Source organism: Gastrolobium bilobum, unplaced genomic scaffold (assembly GCF_033153095.1).
Source record: "Gastrolobium bilobum isolate Gb01-03AN ecotype WA unplaced genomic scaffold, APGP_CSIRO_Gbil_v1 utg8260, whole genome shotgun sequence".
Classification (NCBI taxonomy): Eukaryota; Viridiplantae; Streptophyta; class Magnoliopsida; order Fabales; family Fabaceae; genus Gastrolobium; species Gastrolobium bilobum.
The window spans coordinates 709,323-724,917 of record NW_026899532.1 but is presented as its reverse complement, the minus strand read 5'-3'; the positions used below and the strand labels follow the sequence as shown (position 1 = coordinate 724,917).

Here is a 15,595-nt window from a genome sequence, read left to right as displayed (position 1 = left end):
AAATATCATTTCATGTAATTATAGAACCTTGCATGGTTTAACGGACTAATGAGGGTTGAATCAATTAATAAGATTGAATACGGTAAAAAGGTTTAACTTTTATTCAGGGTTTAATAAGGGTTTAATTCATACTCATAAACTTTTATTGATAGATTACCATGTTAAACTTTATTGAGATTTGTAACTACTTTGAAACAACTTTCCTTTTTCTGAACTATTTCGTCATTTAGAACAACGAAGCTGGTTATGGGCCCTGCCCCTGCTGACCGTTCTAAAAACATAACAGCGATGAAAATCTTGACCTATTATAAGTTACTATATCAGTTACCGGCAATATGTAAGACCTAAAATATTAAAAAAAAAAAAAAAAATACGTATCAACTGGTACTTTTAATGAATTTAGATTCTTCATTATTGAATAAATTAACATGTGCTTAAATATGATGCTTTTGATTAAAAAAATAAATAAAGAAATAAAAACACGAAAGGAGACCCTAAAATCCCCCTCTCCATCCACAATATTTTCTCATCCTTGGCTTGACCCTGCCCAACATAACCATATGCATTTTCCAATTTCCAATGCAAAAGGCTAAAGAAATTAAAGTTTATTTGTGGCTAGGAATGCAATCTTGCTAAGCAACAATATTTCCCGGTTAAGAGCAGAAATAGCAGGGTTAACTATATGTGCTGCAGCCAAGCCTCTCTCACATGTGTCAGGTCCATCACCAGCTACTTTGGCATCATAGTTTGCTGTTTGAGGATCATCTTTCAACTCACCCAGTGCACTCTTGAATGATTCAACAACCCCATCATAGTCAAAGTTTGCACATTGAGAAATGGCTGGAGATATGTTTGTGAGAGCCAATTGTTTGAGAAAGTTCTGGCCTTCAATGCCCTTGTTCAATGCCAACTGGAGGACCATGTTTGATAGTTGAACATAGTTCTTTGAATGTAGGATTCGAGGATCTGATCTCAGAATGGTCATGCACATGGCCCTGTCCTCCAATGCTTCCTTACAAACTTTGCCAATCAGCCTCCGACCTTTAGCATTTGCTTGCAAAGGAGAATGAGATATGAGGATCAAGCAAAGGGTTAACAGGGAACAAAATGCTGAAGAATTCATTTTTGGCTTTTGTGTCAAAAGATGATGTAGAGTTTTAAGGGCTCTTTTGGTTGGTGGGAGATAGTGTCCATGTCTATGTATTTTTATAGGTGTTGGAATCTTTCTAGTAACTGAAATTCTAATCTGTCGACATGAGTGGTTATTGTTCCACCTCAGCAACCTTGTGGTGCCAACAAGATTTTGAATGTAATTCTGGAACAGAGAGTTTGTTACTTAGTTGGGGAATTTTAATTTGAGGTAGTACTGAATTAGTTTTAACCGAAACTGTTTTCTTAAATTCAACATTCAGCATTATTTAAACGGTGAGTTTGTTATATGAGTTTTTTTTACCTTGACAATCCAACTAATTAAGTTAAATAACGTAAAAATTAAAAAGCATTGATCTCCATTTCAGATATCATCACAACAATGTGCACAAAAAACTGTTCATATGTTAAATAAATCTTAGATTACTCTCTATAATTTCACCTCCTTTAGATTTTGGTCTTATAGTTTATATTTTAAAATTTATTTCTTATAGTTTTATTTATTAAAATTTTGATTCCAAAAACTAATATCTTAAGGCATGTTTGAATAGTGAGGTAAAGAAAATAAAAGATACATTTTTCATATTTTGATTTAAGAGAATTATATAGTGTTTATAAAAATGAAGAAGAGAAGATCCAAAAGTTTCATGATATTTCATCATTTATTCGTTTTATCCTAAAAAAATATGAAATTAGATCAGATCTACTTGAAAATATTTCTTTCCCTTTTCGTCCAAAACTCACTACCGCAATCTACCTTTAATACTTTAACATTATAAGGACTAAATCTTCATAAAAATAAATAAATAAAGATCAATACTTTAATGAGAATACATTTTAGAGAAAATAATTAAAATATATAAAAACCAATATATATACCAAAGTCTAAATAATAATTAAAAATATAAAATCTGGTATAAAAAAACAAAAGTATATGGAATAATATATAATTTATTATAGTTCAATCTAAATCTTAATGTCATTAAAGTATATTCTTGAGAAACATTAAGGTTTATAACATCAAAGATCTTGCATTCCTAAACTTCGTCATATCTCAAGAAGTTTCATACTGATATCTGAGTGTACTAGCTGCAATGGTCTTCTAAATCTTCATAACTTGTCAACTTCAAAACTTTGTCTATGATACTTTTCTTTCATACAGCTTTCACATAACTGATCTGGATGGCTTATTTATGGAAATCCATTCACCATCTTTGTTTTTGATAACAGCTTCAGACCAATGAATCAAGATGACCGAACCTAATATGCACAACCACGAACTATCTTTTGTAATGGTTTTCATACACTTTATTGCGTATGTCTGGATACTCAGCTTGAATAGACGATTTCTTGTCATATTAACTTTTACAATAAATTCTCCTTTTTGAGTTCTGATGATGAGAGAATTATTCTTCAAATGTATATTGTATCCTTTTTCCAAAAGCTGACCAAGACTGAGGAGATTGCTTTTTAAAGATGGGATATAAAAAACATCATAAATGTATTTTCTATCACCATTCTTTGTAAAATTCATAATCTTCCCTTTGTCTTTGACTGGACCTTTTGATAAATCTCCAAAAGTAACTTCTCCTTGAACGTTCTCATTCAACTCTGTGAATAACTCCTTGTTTCCACTCATATGATTACTTGCTCCAGTATCGAGGTACCAGACATCTTTTCCACTATCTTCCCCGCCTTTGTAAGTGGACAGCATAGCCGGTTCATCAGTTTTCTCTTCATTTGCAGTATAATGACTTCTCTCCGCAACTTTAGGGGCTTTTCGGCATTCATAACTGAAATGGCCAAACCTGTTGCAATTATAACATTGCAACTGAGATTTGCCACTTCTTTGTTGAAATCTACTTCCTCCTCTGATTACGAATCCTCGTCCTCAACCTCTACTTTGGCCTCGTCCACGATTGTAAGTACCTTGACCACGTCCATATGCTACTGCATCATCATCAAGTCCTCTATTTGATTGTCCACGTCCACCACGACTATCTCGAACATTGAATCTGCCTCGAGAGCTGTAGCTACCTCTGTATCCACCATGATTTCCTCTGCCACGTCTAAAGCTGCTAGCGATTTTCATCAAATGATAACTTGCTTTGTAAAGCTTGCTCCAAATTGCTAGAGCCTTCATTTAGATTCATTCTTTGCTCGTGAGCTTGAAGGGAACCCACAAGTTCATCGATAGTCATAGTTGATAAATCTTTTGCTTATTCAATAGCGGTGACGATATAATCAAACTTCCTTGTTAACGATCTTAAGACCTCTATTATTCTGACTTCATCCAAAGTTTCTCCATTCCTTTTCAACTCTTTGGCAACTTTTTGAACTCGTGAGACATATTCTGTAATTGGCTCTCCACTTTACATCTTCAGGTTTTCAAACTCAGCTCTGAGTGATTGAAGTCGAACCTTTTTGACTTTGTCAGCTCCTTGACAAGACCTCTGCAAAATCTCTCATGCTTCTTTGGAAGACTTCACATCTGATATTTTTTCAAAGGTTGAATCATCAACACCTTGGAAAATATAGAAAAGAGCTTTCTTGTCTTTCCTGCGTGATTCTTTAAGTGTCCTTCTCTGCGCATCTGTCATAGCTACTTCAGCGACTGCATCTATAGGCTCCGAGTATCCAGTTTCAACAAGATCCCAGATGATAAGTCTCCAATTTACTATGTATTAAGGGTCAATATGAGCATGAAATTGATTTAAAAGTAATTAAAAGTATGAGAATTAGAATTAAATTGTTATTTTATTCTCAATAATATTCTCATAAGATTTCTGATATTTTGCAGTAGTTTCATCTCAATAAAGAGAGAAATTGGAGATATCAAGTAGAGTTGCTTTGGATTTCTGAATCATTCAAGATCTTATCAAATCTTTGTTGAATATTTTTAAGGAAAATTTTCCATTAAATAAAAAGGGGAAGATTTGAAGGATTGAATCAAAGATATAATTAGAGATTCTAGTGAAGATTCTATTGAAGATATGATCAAGATTTCTAAACAAGGGCACAAAGTCTATAAAAAGAGACTAAGACCCCAGAGGAAAGAATCTTTGGCTGGAGAGAATTGTGAGACCAGAGAATTGAGAGAGTTCTTGGTGACTCACGCTGGAGATCAGGATTCTACCGGAGTTGAAGACCGAAGACCATTGATCTTCCATCTTCTTTTTCTTCTTTTCTTTTTCGTTCATGAACAATTTCTATTTTAATTTGTTTAAGCCAGATATGTCTGGCTAATTTCTTTTTGTAGTTGGGATCACAGACCCGATGTGAATCCTTTATATTTTTCTGTATTGTTTTTATAATTTAATTAGTTTGTTTGTTTTATTCTACCTGTGTTAATTTTTCCATATCCTGATTAGAATTGACCACTCTAATTATAAGGCTTTGAGGGTTAGGACTCACAATAGACATATTGGGGTTTTAGTCTAGACAAGGGTAGAATAACAATTTGTGCATGACCTAGACATAGGCTTACATAGATTGCAGACTTTTAATTCATTTGCTTAATGCTTAATTCAAGAGGGATTACTAAGACATTAGGATTTTAATTGAGTTAAAGGGTTGAAATCACTAAGACATTAGGGTTCAACTATTTTATAAAAAAATAATGAATTGTCTGAGCAAACCAATTAGTTAATTATAAAATATAATATAGGAATATAAGGGAGGGTCGGAGGTGAAGTGCATCCTGGCTACAGTCTTGTTACAATTTTCAATCAAATTCATATTTTCTTTCCATTCTTGATTAATTCTTGCATGCTTTTTAATATTCTTGTTTTTAAAATTCTGTTTTTAAAAATCCAACACTCAATTACTTTCACAAATCAAACAAATTTTCTTTTCCAACTTAAGGAGAATAGTTAGATTAGTATTTGGTGCATTAATCCTCGTGAGAACGATCTTTACTCATCACTTTTATTACTTGAAACGAATGGTATACTTGCTGATTTCGCAACACCAGACATCTTGTGAACCCAAAAGAGTCTTCATGTGAGTGCTCGAGTTACCATAGTTTGTCTTTGTCAATTTTGAAATTTGAGGTTGATCATCTCCACCATCTTTTGTTGAGATACGATCGAGCGAAGCTCTGATACCACTTGTTGGAGATGGAATAAAAATAAATAAATCGTACAATAGTATCAAACTTTTACAAAACACAAGTATTACAACACTATGACTAATTTTTTCTCTCAAAATAACTCTTTCTCAAACTCTTTTTTTTTCTTCTCTCTAATAATCTCTTCAGACACTACTACTTTTGTTCACACACACACTCTCACAGTTCTTTTTCTTTTCAACTTGTGCTTCGTCACTTTTTTTTTTAACACACAACTAGTACACATTTCAGCACATAACAGGACATATATGTAGCTTGAGCACCGACTTTGTTTGCTTTGGGAAGCTACCACCGCCTGTGACTTTTCAAAGTGTTAAATTATACAAAAGTTCTTCGACATTCTTTAACCATCGTTTAGAAAATTGCTCCACGTAACTTTTCAAGCCACAAATTTTTTTACCGCCTTTGACTATTATTATTAATTTCCACATTTGATGAGATAGTTCTAGGATGAGCAAATGATGAGGTGGCAAAGACTAATTTGGTTTCTAACATAAACTAATTTAATTAGCTGATTCGATGTGTGTTTATTTCCATCTGCTCACTTTACAAAAATAAAAATAAAAAAATTAAAGAAATAAATAAATCTATAATTGAGATTTTGTGTCAGAGTATCATACCCTATTTATGCATCTAAAATAAATATCATCTTAATATATAAAATCTTCATCCAAACTTTGACAACTTTGCTGACGTGTGCTCTCTCCTTCATTCTCAGATTTGTGTTCACACTTCAAAGAATTTGAAATGTTTCTTCTTTTGAAAAGTTTTAAAATTTGAATTTTCAAAATCATGGAGGGAAAAATAGTTCAAATTATGTAGTGAAAGACACATATATTAATGATCCACAACTTTTTGCATGGGGTATTGTGATTTGTGAGGATTAATAATTGTTGGCAGCTTTGGAAATACATTTTTTATGGGTTGGAAAAGAGTTCAACATTCTTTAGTAACAAATATATGTATTAATATCTTATTACTTTTTGCATTGGTAGGTGGAAAAGTATTTAAATTCAAAATTTAAACTTAAAAGTGGGAAAAGAGTTCATCTAATATCTCACTACTTTCTGCATAGGTAATTGGTAACCTATTAATATCCCACTATTGGGCTTAATTATTAAAAAATAAAATTATTTTGAGTATAAATAAAATGTGTTACTAGGTCTTTTCATTTGATGATTAACTTTTGTGCATATGTTTCTTCTTTTATCTGTCTATTTATCTTCTTCATTTTAAGTTGTTCTTCTATGAGATGAACATGTAATATTTATTGTTTTTTTTTTGTAGCTCTATTGTAGAGTAAAGCTGACGGGATGATTTGAAATCACTAGAATGTACTTCTTTACTTCCTCAGAGGAAAGTAAGGCATTATTCTCTATCTTTTTTTCTTTTACAAGTATTTTTTTCATAACCCAATATCATGAACGAGATGATTTAATAAAATGTCTTTACTTTTAAATGACTAAATATTTATGTTTAGCCTTCCTTGTCTGTGCTCTTTAGGCCCTATCTCAAAATTCAACACGGTAAAAATTTATCTTTTATGTTAAAGTCCTTATGTTTTCTATCTTTAATGTCTGCAAGAACAAGATAAGTTTTTCCTTCTATTCTTTCTGTCCATACATAATTTATTTCTCACTGCTGTTGTTGTTCTTTAATTTATTTTGTTCTTGACATGTTTACCGAGATGGTGGAAGTTATGAGTTTGATATGGATGATACTACTTCGACCTCATAAAATCATCATCTATTTCTTCAAAGGATGTTCGAAGTGTGTCAGATGTTGGACCAGTGCAACCCAGCATCATAGTTTCAAATGGTGATTTAGAAGAAGACAAGATAGAATAAGCTAGAATGTTGCTCTAATTCTATACTTTTGTTGCTAGAATGTTGTTCTCACATGTTTGTCATGAAATGAAATTGTAAAATTGTCATTATGCATTATGTGTAGGGAACGAGGAGTCAGCATTTCATTATGTTTTTTACTTTATGTTTTACTTTTTTACAATAAGCTACATGTCTTTTAATATTCCTAGAACCAATAATTATTATAGTTGTTACATGTATTAGTTTATTCATCATTGAAATCCTCCAAATTTAACTCAACAGAAATGAGGAGCCATTCAAATATTAATTCCTTTGTTTTAATTTCAAAAAATAAATAAAATTTAATAAAATGAGTTTATATTAAAACACATACAAGCGAAAAAATTCAAAAAAAAAATTATGCGTTATGTTATAGGAAACAAGGAGCCACCATGTCATTAAATTTTTGGAGTGTCTTTAATTTTTTTCCCCATAAGATTGTGCATTAAAATTTTTATATACAAATGAACAGACATTGTTAAATGGATATTTATATTAATTAAATTACTGCAATGGAAAACGACAAGCTACCAATGGATTGTCATCTTAATAAGGTTCCATATACAAAAAGTAATCATGCATAATCATAATCATCAAAAAATGGTTTGTAAAGCGTATTATGATTGATTATTATTATTACAATTATTGAAAATCAAGAGTTGCTTTGTTTAGTTTTACAACTAACAGTATTTGAAAAGACAAACTCAAGCAATCTATCCATTCATTTTTATCATAATATCCCCTCAAACTTTGCAAATAACTGCATTGGAAAAGTAATTAGATGACTCAATTAAAAATATTAACTAATTAAAGCGGACCATTATTTAGCAGAACTATTTTTTTAAAATAAAGAAATATAGGAATGCAATTAGGTGGGACATAGCAGCCTAAAATATATTTTAATATTTTAAATAATTTTTTCTTTTAAGAATTATATGGCTTAATTGAGCAATGTAATTAGGCATTGGAGAGATTTGCTTTAAATGCTCATGTTGGAAATATGAACGAATTTGGTGGCTCTTCAATTCCAAAATATAATGCAAGTATATGAAGTTTTTTATCTTCCAATAAATTCATCATAATTAGCATTGGAACCAACATCCTATAAAAACAAAAGTGAAACTTCCAGAAGGCAACAAGTTTTTTTTTTAAAAAAAAAAAACAATTCCTAAATATAAAAAGAAAAAGAAAAAAAATCGTACAAATATTTTTTTTAAAAAAAAGTTTAACATATACGTTTTAAATATTTAAAAAAATTAAATAAAATAAAAAAATATAAATTAAAAGCATTTTTCTTCTCAACCATAAAACGCTCTATCAATTTCGGAAAAGTATAGTTATAAATTCAATAATATTTTAAAGTACTCGGAATAGGAAAAGTTAAAATTTAAAATTTAAAGATAGTTTACCAAAAAAACAAAATTTTAAAAATAGTGAAACAGTATTGAGTGCAAAAAAAACCAATATTTTATGTACAAGCATTTTTTTTTAAAAAAAAATTAACATAAATGTTTTAAATATGTATAACCAATATCAAATTTATATAAAAAAAACTTTTTAAAAAATATGTATAATTAATACAAAATAATTTAAATTTTAAACTTTAATAATAGGAATGACATCTTTCGTTCTGTAGAAAATAAATTTCAAATTTAATCATTATAAAAAAGAATTACCATTCAGTGAGCAGTGACCATCTAACTCATGCTTCGTAAAAAGACATTTTCTATTAAGTATTTAATATTTAAAATTTAAACTTTTCAAATTTGAGTTTTGAACTTTAAGGCTGGAAAAATAGTTCAGCATTTAATGTTTCAGCGGTGGAGGAAAAGATATATATAAAAAATTTAAATTAATATAAAATTATAATTTAAAATAAAAAATATTTGAAATTATAAAAATATATGTATAGTTGATAAAAAAATAATTTAAATGCAAAAAAATAAGAAATGACATATATATACTTTATAAGAAAATAAATTAAAGTTTTAATTTAAAAAAATAATACAAAAAGAGAACATTTTTTCGTACAAGTATTTTTTTAAAAACATATTTAACATAAACGTTTTAAATATATATGAATAACCAAAATAAAAAAATATAGAAAATTATAAATAATTATAACCAAAAAATTGAATATATATACTTAAAACCAAAGTAAAATTACACTTATAATTATACTTAATTATTTGAAATTATATGTGATTTTAAAATATAAATCAGGCATAACTTATTATTTTTAAAGGTTTTTTTTTCTGCATCGACTGCAGATAACTTATTTGCATTAATCCCAAAATAACGTCATTTTGGGGCAAAAATTAATGAATTTTTATAATTTTAATTTATTTTAGGGTTACAATAGTATTTTTCATTATCATTTTTTAATCTTTCAACAGAGAACGATGTCGTTTTGGGAGTTAATGCAGATAACTTATCTGCAATCACTCTAGAAATATTTTTCTCTATTTTTAAATATAAAACCTATTATACGCTCATATAAAATATTGATAGTTAGAGATGTTAAATTGGTCTTGACCCATCCCGTCCGCCAACATATTTTTTCTTCTTCTCATATTTACTGTCTAACAAACTCGTCTTTGTGTGGCTAAGAGTTTATTAGAATATTAAACGTAATAACTCAAGTTATATTTGTCCACACTTCATCCAATATATATATATATATATATATATATATATATATATATATATATATATATGTCACAAATACACACTCTTTAGAAAGTCGATTTAGAGACAACTATAGAAAACATAGATAGATAATAATATAGATGCAACTATAAGATTTTTTTTATAAATATAAAAATCTATTACATGCTGATATAAAATAGTGACAGATAGAGATGAAAAAATGGGCTCGGCCCGTAGGGCAGGCCCATTCCACCTGCAACAATTTTTTTCTTATATTTACTGTATAACAAACCATGTCGACGTAAAAAGAATGATCATTAAGTGAACAATGACCATCTAACTCATGCATCGTGGAAAGATATTTGCTATTAAGTATTTAAAATTTAAACTTTTCAAATTTGATTTTTGAGCTTTAAGGCTGGGAAAATAGTTGAGCATTTAATGTTTCAGCGGTGGAAGAAAAGATATATATAAAAAATTTAAATTAATATAAAATTATAATATAAACAAAAAAATATTTAAAATTGTAAAAATATATGTATAGTTGATAAAAAATTATTTAAATTCAAAAAACTAAGAAATGACATTTTTATACTTTAAAAGAAAATGAATTAAAATTTTAATTTAAAAAACTAATACAAAAAGAGAACATTTTTTGGTACAAGTGCTTTTTTAAAAACATATTTAACATAAACTTTTTAAATATATATGAATAACCAATATAAAATGTTGGACAAGTGGCTTCAATACTCAAGAGGGGGGGTGAATTGAGTTTTACAAAATCTTTTCGCAAAGTACCTCCTTTGATGTTTTAAAGACTATTTCTTCAATAAAGTGATTTAATAAGGAAATGTCTAATTGTAAAAGCAAGTGTAATGATCAACAAAGTAAGCAAGCGAATATATAAAGACAATCTAAGATGCAATTTTAATACTTAAATAAAGAGATTAAGGTTAGAGAAATTGCAAACTAGATGTATCCTGGTTCGGTCACTACCACCGTGACCTACGTCCAGACTGAAGCCGCTCGATCAATTCTTTTCACTAACTATCAAGCTTGAGGGTGCTTGACAAACCACTACAACTTTTCAAGACTTCGGGCTCTTGATGCCTTACACTTTTTCACTCCAAATTTTCTTAGGAATTTGGTAACCTCTCAAATATAGGGTTCACTCCCCTCTCAAATCAAGAAGTAATATTGAGGTGATTAGAAGTGGCTAGATACTCTCAAAGTACAGATTGAACAAATTGAAGAACTAAGAGATGTATAACTTCAAAGGAAAGATGAGCTCAAGTGTATGCAATGATCAAAATGAGTAATTAATGAGTAATAAAAGGCTAGCAAGAGTAATAAAGCTTCAATAAATGCTATAGAGTCGTGTATTGTTCATCCCAGCTGATGTGGGTATTTATAATGACAGCTCCTATGAAAACTAGTCGTTTTTAGCCGTTGTAATCCGTACATATCCGGATATTCATCGGGCTCATATCCGGATATTGGATATCCGGATATCAGTATCCAGATATTTGATATCCGGATATTCTATGTGCAATATCCGGATATTTCATGGCAGCATCCTTTTTGCTCGAATTCTGAGTTTCTTTTCTTTTCAAATGGTTCCTATGACTTGTAAGGTATATTATTGGTTATGGAAATTGTCTAGAAAAGTTTGTATTTTGTAGGTACCTCTTCCAAACCAATGTTGTACTTATAAAACCATTTGTTTTGACTTTTCCTTTAAGGATGCATGCTTTTGAAATATATGATTGATGAATGACCTTGAGCTCATGCAATGCTTTGTATCTATACATCTTTACATATCTATCCTAAGTCCTAAATGAATATACCATTTGAGATTCTGGACTTGGATTGATGCTTAAGACTTGGTGCATACTTTCACATTTGCTTTTTGGATATTGCTTCGTCTTTGAATCATTCCTCTTTGTTATCATCAAAACCATGTTTTCGTGGAATCATCAAGTATACGTTGTATCAACATCATCACTTTGATTCATCATAAAAAATATATAAAAATTATAAATAAGTATAACCAAAGAATTGAATATATATACTTAAAACCAAAGTAAAATTACACCTATAATTATATTTAATTATTTTAAATTATATGTGACTTTAAAATATAAATAAGGTATAACTTATTATTTTTAAGGGTTCTTTTTTACTACAACGACTGCAGATAACTTATTTGCATTAAACCCAAAACGACGTCATTTTGGGGCAGGAATTAATGTATTCTTGTAATTTTAATTTATTTCAGGGTTATAACAGTATTTATCATTATAATTTTTAATCTTTCAACAAAGAACGATGTCATTTTGGGAGTGAATGCAGATAACTTAACTGCAATCACTGTAGAAATATTTTTCTGCATTTTTAAATATAAAAATCTTTTATATGCTGGGGATAGGTTATTCTACCTATCATTTTTTCTGCCTACTTTTGCCCACCACTTTAAAATACTATTAGATCAGAATCTTAACTAACCTTTATCTTTCTCTCTCTTCTTGAGATTCTGATCTAACGGTGTTGGAGAGTAGTAGGCAAAAGTATGCAGAAAAAATGATAGGTAGAATAACCTATCCCTATATGCAGATATAAAATATTGATAGTTAGAGATGACAAATTGGTCTCGACTTATCCTGTCAGCCAACATATTTTTTCTTCTCATATTTACTGTTTAAAAAATCCGTCTTTGTGTGGCTAAGTGTTTATTAAATGTAATAACTCAAATATTTTTTAACTCTTCATCTTATATATATATAAATATATATGTCACAAATACACACTCTTTAGAAAGTCGATTTAGAGACAACTATAGAAAACATAGATAGATAATAATATAGATGCAACTATAAGAACTTTTTTTTTATAAATATAAAAATTTATTACATGCTGATATAAAATGTTGACAAATAGAGATGACAAAATAGGCTCGGCCCGTAGGGCCGACCCACTCCACATGGCACTATTTTTTCTTCTTATATTTACTGTCTAACAAACCATGTGGATATATAAAATGTTGACAGTTAAAGATGACAAAATAGGTTCAGCCCGGAGGGCCGACCCACTCCGCCAGCCAATACTTTTCCCCACCTTATATTTATTGTCTAACAAACTTGTCTTTGTGTGACTAAGATCATTGGATTTACTGTTATAAATATTTCAGAAACAAACATCTATAAAAAATGAACAATTTTATTATGATAAATGAAAGTCCATTTTTAATAAATACTAAAAGAAGTCGAGTCAAACTACGTAATTTTTGAATGACTTTGGGACAAACTAATATAATGGCATTTGCATTTTATATCAAATGATCAAACATGATGCCTTTGCAAAGTTTGATGGATCGTAAGTAATCACTAAACCCATAGGTATAGAATTTTATACATGGAGTAGAGTTCCATTTGAACTAACAAAAAAATTAATTCTTATTGATTACTCAATTAATACTTATGCAATTAAGCTCATGAATAGTCATTTGAATTACCACATTCAACTTCAACTATGAAGTGTTTGTTAGAATATTAAATATAATAAGTCAAATATTTGCTAATTCTGTATGTACAAAAAGTTGGAGTTAAGTACCTAATAGTGTTGATTTAAATAAAATACAGAGATATACTTTTACGATTTGCGTTAACTTTTACGAGATAGATAAATCGATTTTATTTTTTTCCGTACATCGCACCGCTAATAGATTAGTTTTATGTAGTTATAGAACCGTGCATGGTTTAACGGACTAATTAATGAGGGTTGAATCAATTAATAAGATTGAATACAGTAAAAAGGTTAAAGGGTTTAATTCATACTCATAAACTTTTATTGGTAGAGTACCATGTTAAACTTTATTGAGATTTGTAACTACTTTGAAACAACTTTCCTTTTTCTAAACTATTTCATCATTTAGAACAACGAAGCAGCATGGTTTAATTATGGGCCCTGCTGACCGTTCTAAAAACATAACAGCGATGAAAATCTTGACCTATTATAAGTTTTTTTTTTTTAATATAAGTTACTATATCAGTTACCTGTAATATGTAAGACCTAAAATATTTTTAAAAAAAAATACGTGTCAACTGGTACTTTTAATGAATTTAGATTCTTCATTTTTGAATAAACATGTGCTCAAATATGATGCTTTTGATTAAAAAAATAAATAAATAAGAACACGAAAGGAGACCCTAAAATCCCCCCTCCATCCATAATTTTTTCTCATCCTTGGCTTGACCCTGCCCAACATAACCATATGCATTTCCAATTTCCAATACAAAGGCTTAAGAAATTAAAGTTTATTTGTGGCTAGGAATGCAATCTTGCTAAGCAACAATATTTCCCGGTTAAGAGCGGAAATAGCAGGGTTAACTATATGTGCTGCAGCCAAGCCTCTCTCACATGTGTCAGTTCCATCACCAGCTACTTTGGCATCATAGTTTGCTGTTTGAGGATCATCTTTCAACTCACCCAGTGCACTCTTGAATGATTCAACAACCCCATCATAGTCAAAGTTTGCACATTGAGAAATGGCTGGAGATATGTTTGTGAGAGCCAATTGTTTGAGAAAGTTCTGGCCTTCAATGCCCTTGTTCAATGCCAACTGGAGGACCATGTTTGATAGTTGAACATAGTTCTTTGAATGTAGGATTCGAGGATCTGATCTCAGAATGGTCATGCACATGGCCCTGTCCTCCAATGCTTCCTTACAAACTTGGCCAATCACCCTCCGACCTTTAGCATTTGCTTGCAAAGGAGAATGAGATATGAGGATCAAGCAAAGGGTTACCAATAGGGAACAAAGTGCTGATGAATTCATTTTTGGCTTTTGTGTCAAAAGATGATGTAGAGTTTTAAGGGCTCTTTTGGTTGGTGGGAGATAGTGTCTGTGTCTATGTATTTTTATAGGTGTTGGAATCTTTCTAGTAACTGAAATTCTAATCTGTCGACATGAGTGGTTATTGGTCCACCTCAGCAACCTTGTGGTGCCAACAAGATTTTGAACGTATATAATTCTAGAACAGAGAGTTTGTTAATTAGTTGGGGAATTGTAATTTGAGGTACTGAATTAGTTTTAACCGAAACTGTTGGCTTAAATTCAACATTCAGCATTATTTGAACGGTTTGTTATATGAGTTTTTTTTACCTTGACAATCCAACTAATTAAGTTAAGCAACAGAAAAAATAAAAAATATTGAGTATCACAATTCACAACCATGTGCACAAAAAACTGTTCATATGTTAAATGAATTTTAGATTAAAATAAATAATTACTCTCTATAATTTCACCTCGTTTAGATTATGGTCTTATAGTTTATATTTTACAATTTATTTCTTATAGTTTTATTTATTAAAATTTTGATTCCAAAAACTAATATCTTAAGGCATGTTTGGATAGAGAGTCTTGGAGGTAAAGAAAATAAAAGATAAATTTTTCATATTTTGATATATAGTATTTATAAAAATGAACAAGAGAAGATCCAAAAGTTTCGTGATAATTCATCATTTATTCGTTCCATCCTAAAAAATTACGAAATTAGATCAGATCTAATTGAAAATAGTTCATTCCTTTTTCGTCCAAAACTCTCTACCGCAAATATACCCTTAATAATTTAACATTATAAGAACAAATTCTTCATAAAAAAAAGATCAATACTTTAATGAGAATAAATTTTAGAGAAAATAATTAAAATATATAAAAACCAATATATATACCAAAGTCTAAGAATAAATAAAAAATATAAAATCTGGTATAAAAAAACAAAAGTATATGGAATAATATATAATA

The 15,595-nt window shown here is 29.6% G+C and overlaps 3 protein-coding genes across 3 annotated transcripts; all 3 read right to left on the bottom strand.

Moving 5' to 3' along the window:
* Positions 1-598: 598 nt before the first annotated feature.
* LOC133290974 (uncharacterized) lies at positions 599-1,123 on the bottom strand. Its single transcript, XM_061489133.1, has one exon. It carries the CDS (start codon positions 1,121-1,123, stop codon positions 599-601), a length of 525 nt encoding a protein of 174 aa, XP_061345117.1.
* A 1,191-nt stretch (positions 1,124-2,314) lies between these two features.
* LOC133290990 (uncharacterized) lies at positions 2,315-3,292 on the bottom strand. The gene is made up of 2 exons (XM_061489150.1): positions 3,079-3,292; positions 2,315-2,925 (listed from the first exon to the last, which is right to left on the bottom strand). Exons 1-2 carry the CDS (start codon positions 3,290-3,292, stop codon positions 2,315-2,317), a joined length of 825 nt encoding a protein of 274 aa, XP_061345134.1.
* A 10,806-nt stretch (positions 3,293-14,098) lies between these two features.
* On the bottom strand, positions 14,099-14,626 carry LOC133290989 (uncharacterized). The gene has a single exon (XM_061489149.1). The coding sequence runs from the start codon at positions 14,624-14,626 to the stop codon at positions 14,099-14,101; it is 528 nt and encodes a 175-aa protein (XP_061345133.1).
* Between the last annotated feature and the right edge of the window lie 969 nt (positions 14,627-15,595).

Excerpts from the sequence above, each read along its gene's own strand:
- LOC133290990 (XM_061489150.1), bottom strand. The coding sequence starts at position 3,292 with ATGAAGGCTCTAGCAATTTGGAGCAAGCTTTACAAAGCAAGTTATCAT. Across the intron at positions 2,926-3,078 it reads AGCATATGGACGTGGTCAAG|CCCCTAAAGTTGCGGAGAGA; the intron begins GTACTTACAATC and ends AATGCCGAAAAG.
- LOC133290989 (XM_061489149.1), bottom strand. The coding sequence starts at position 14,626 with ATGAATTCATCAGCACTTTGTTCCCTATTGGTAACCCTTTGCTTGATC.
- LOC133290974 (XM_061489133.1), bottom strand. The coding sequence starts at position 1,123 with ATGAATTCTTCAGCATTTTGTTCCCTGTTAACCCTTTGCTTGATCCTC.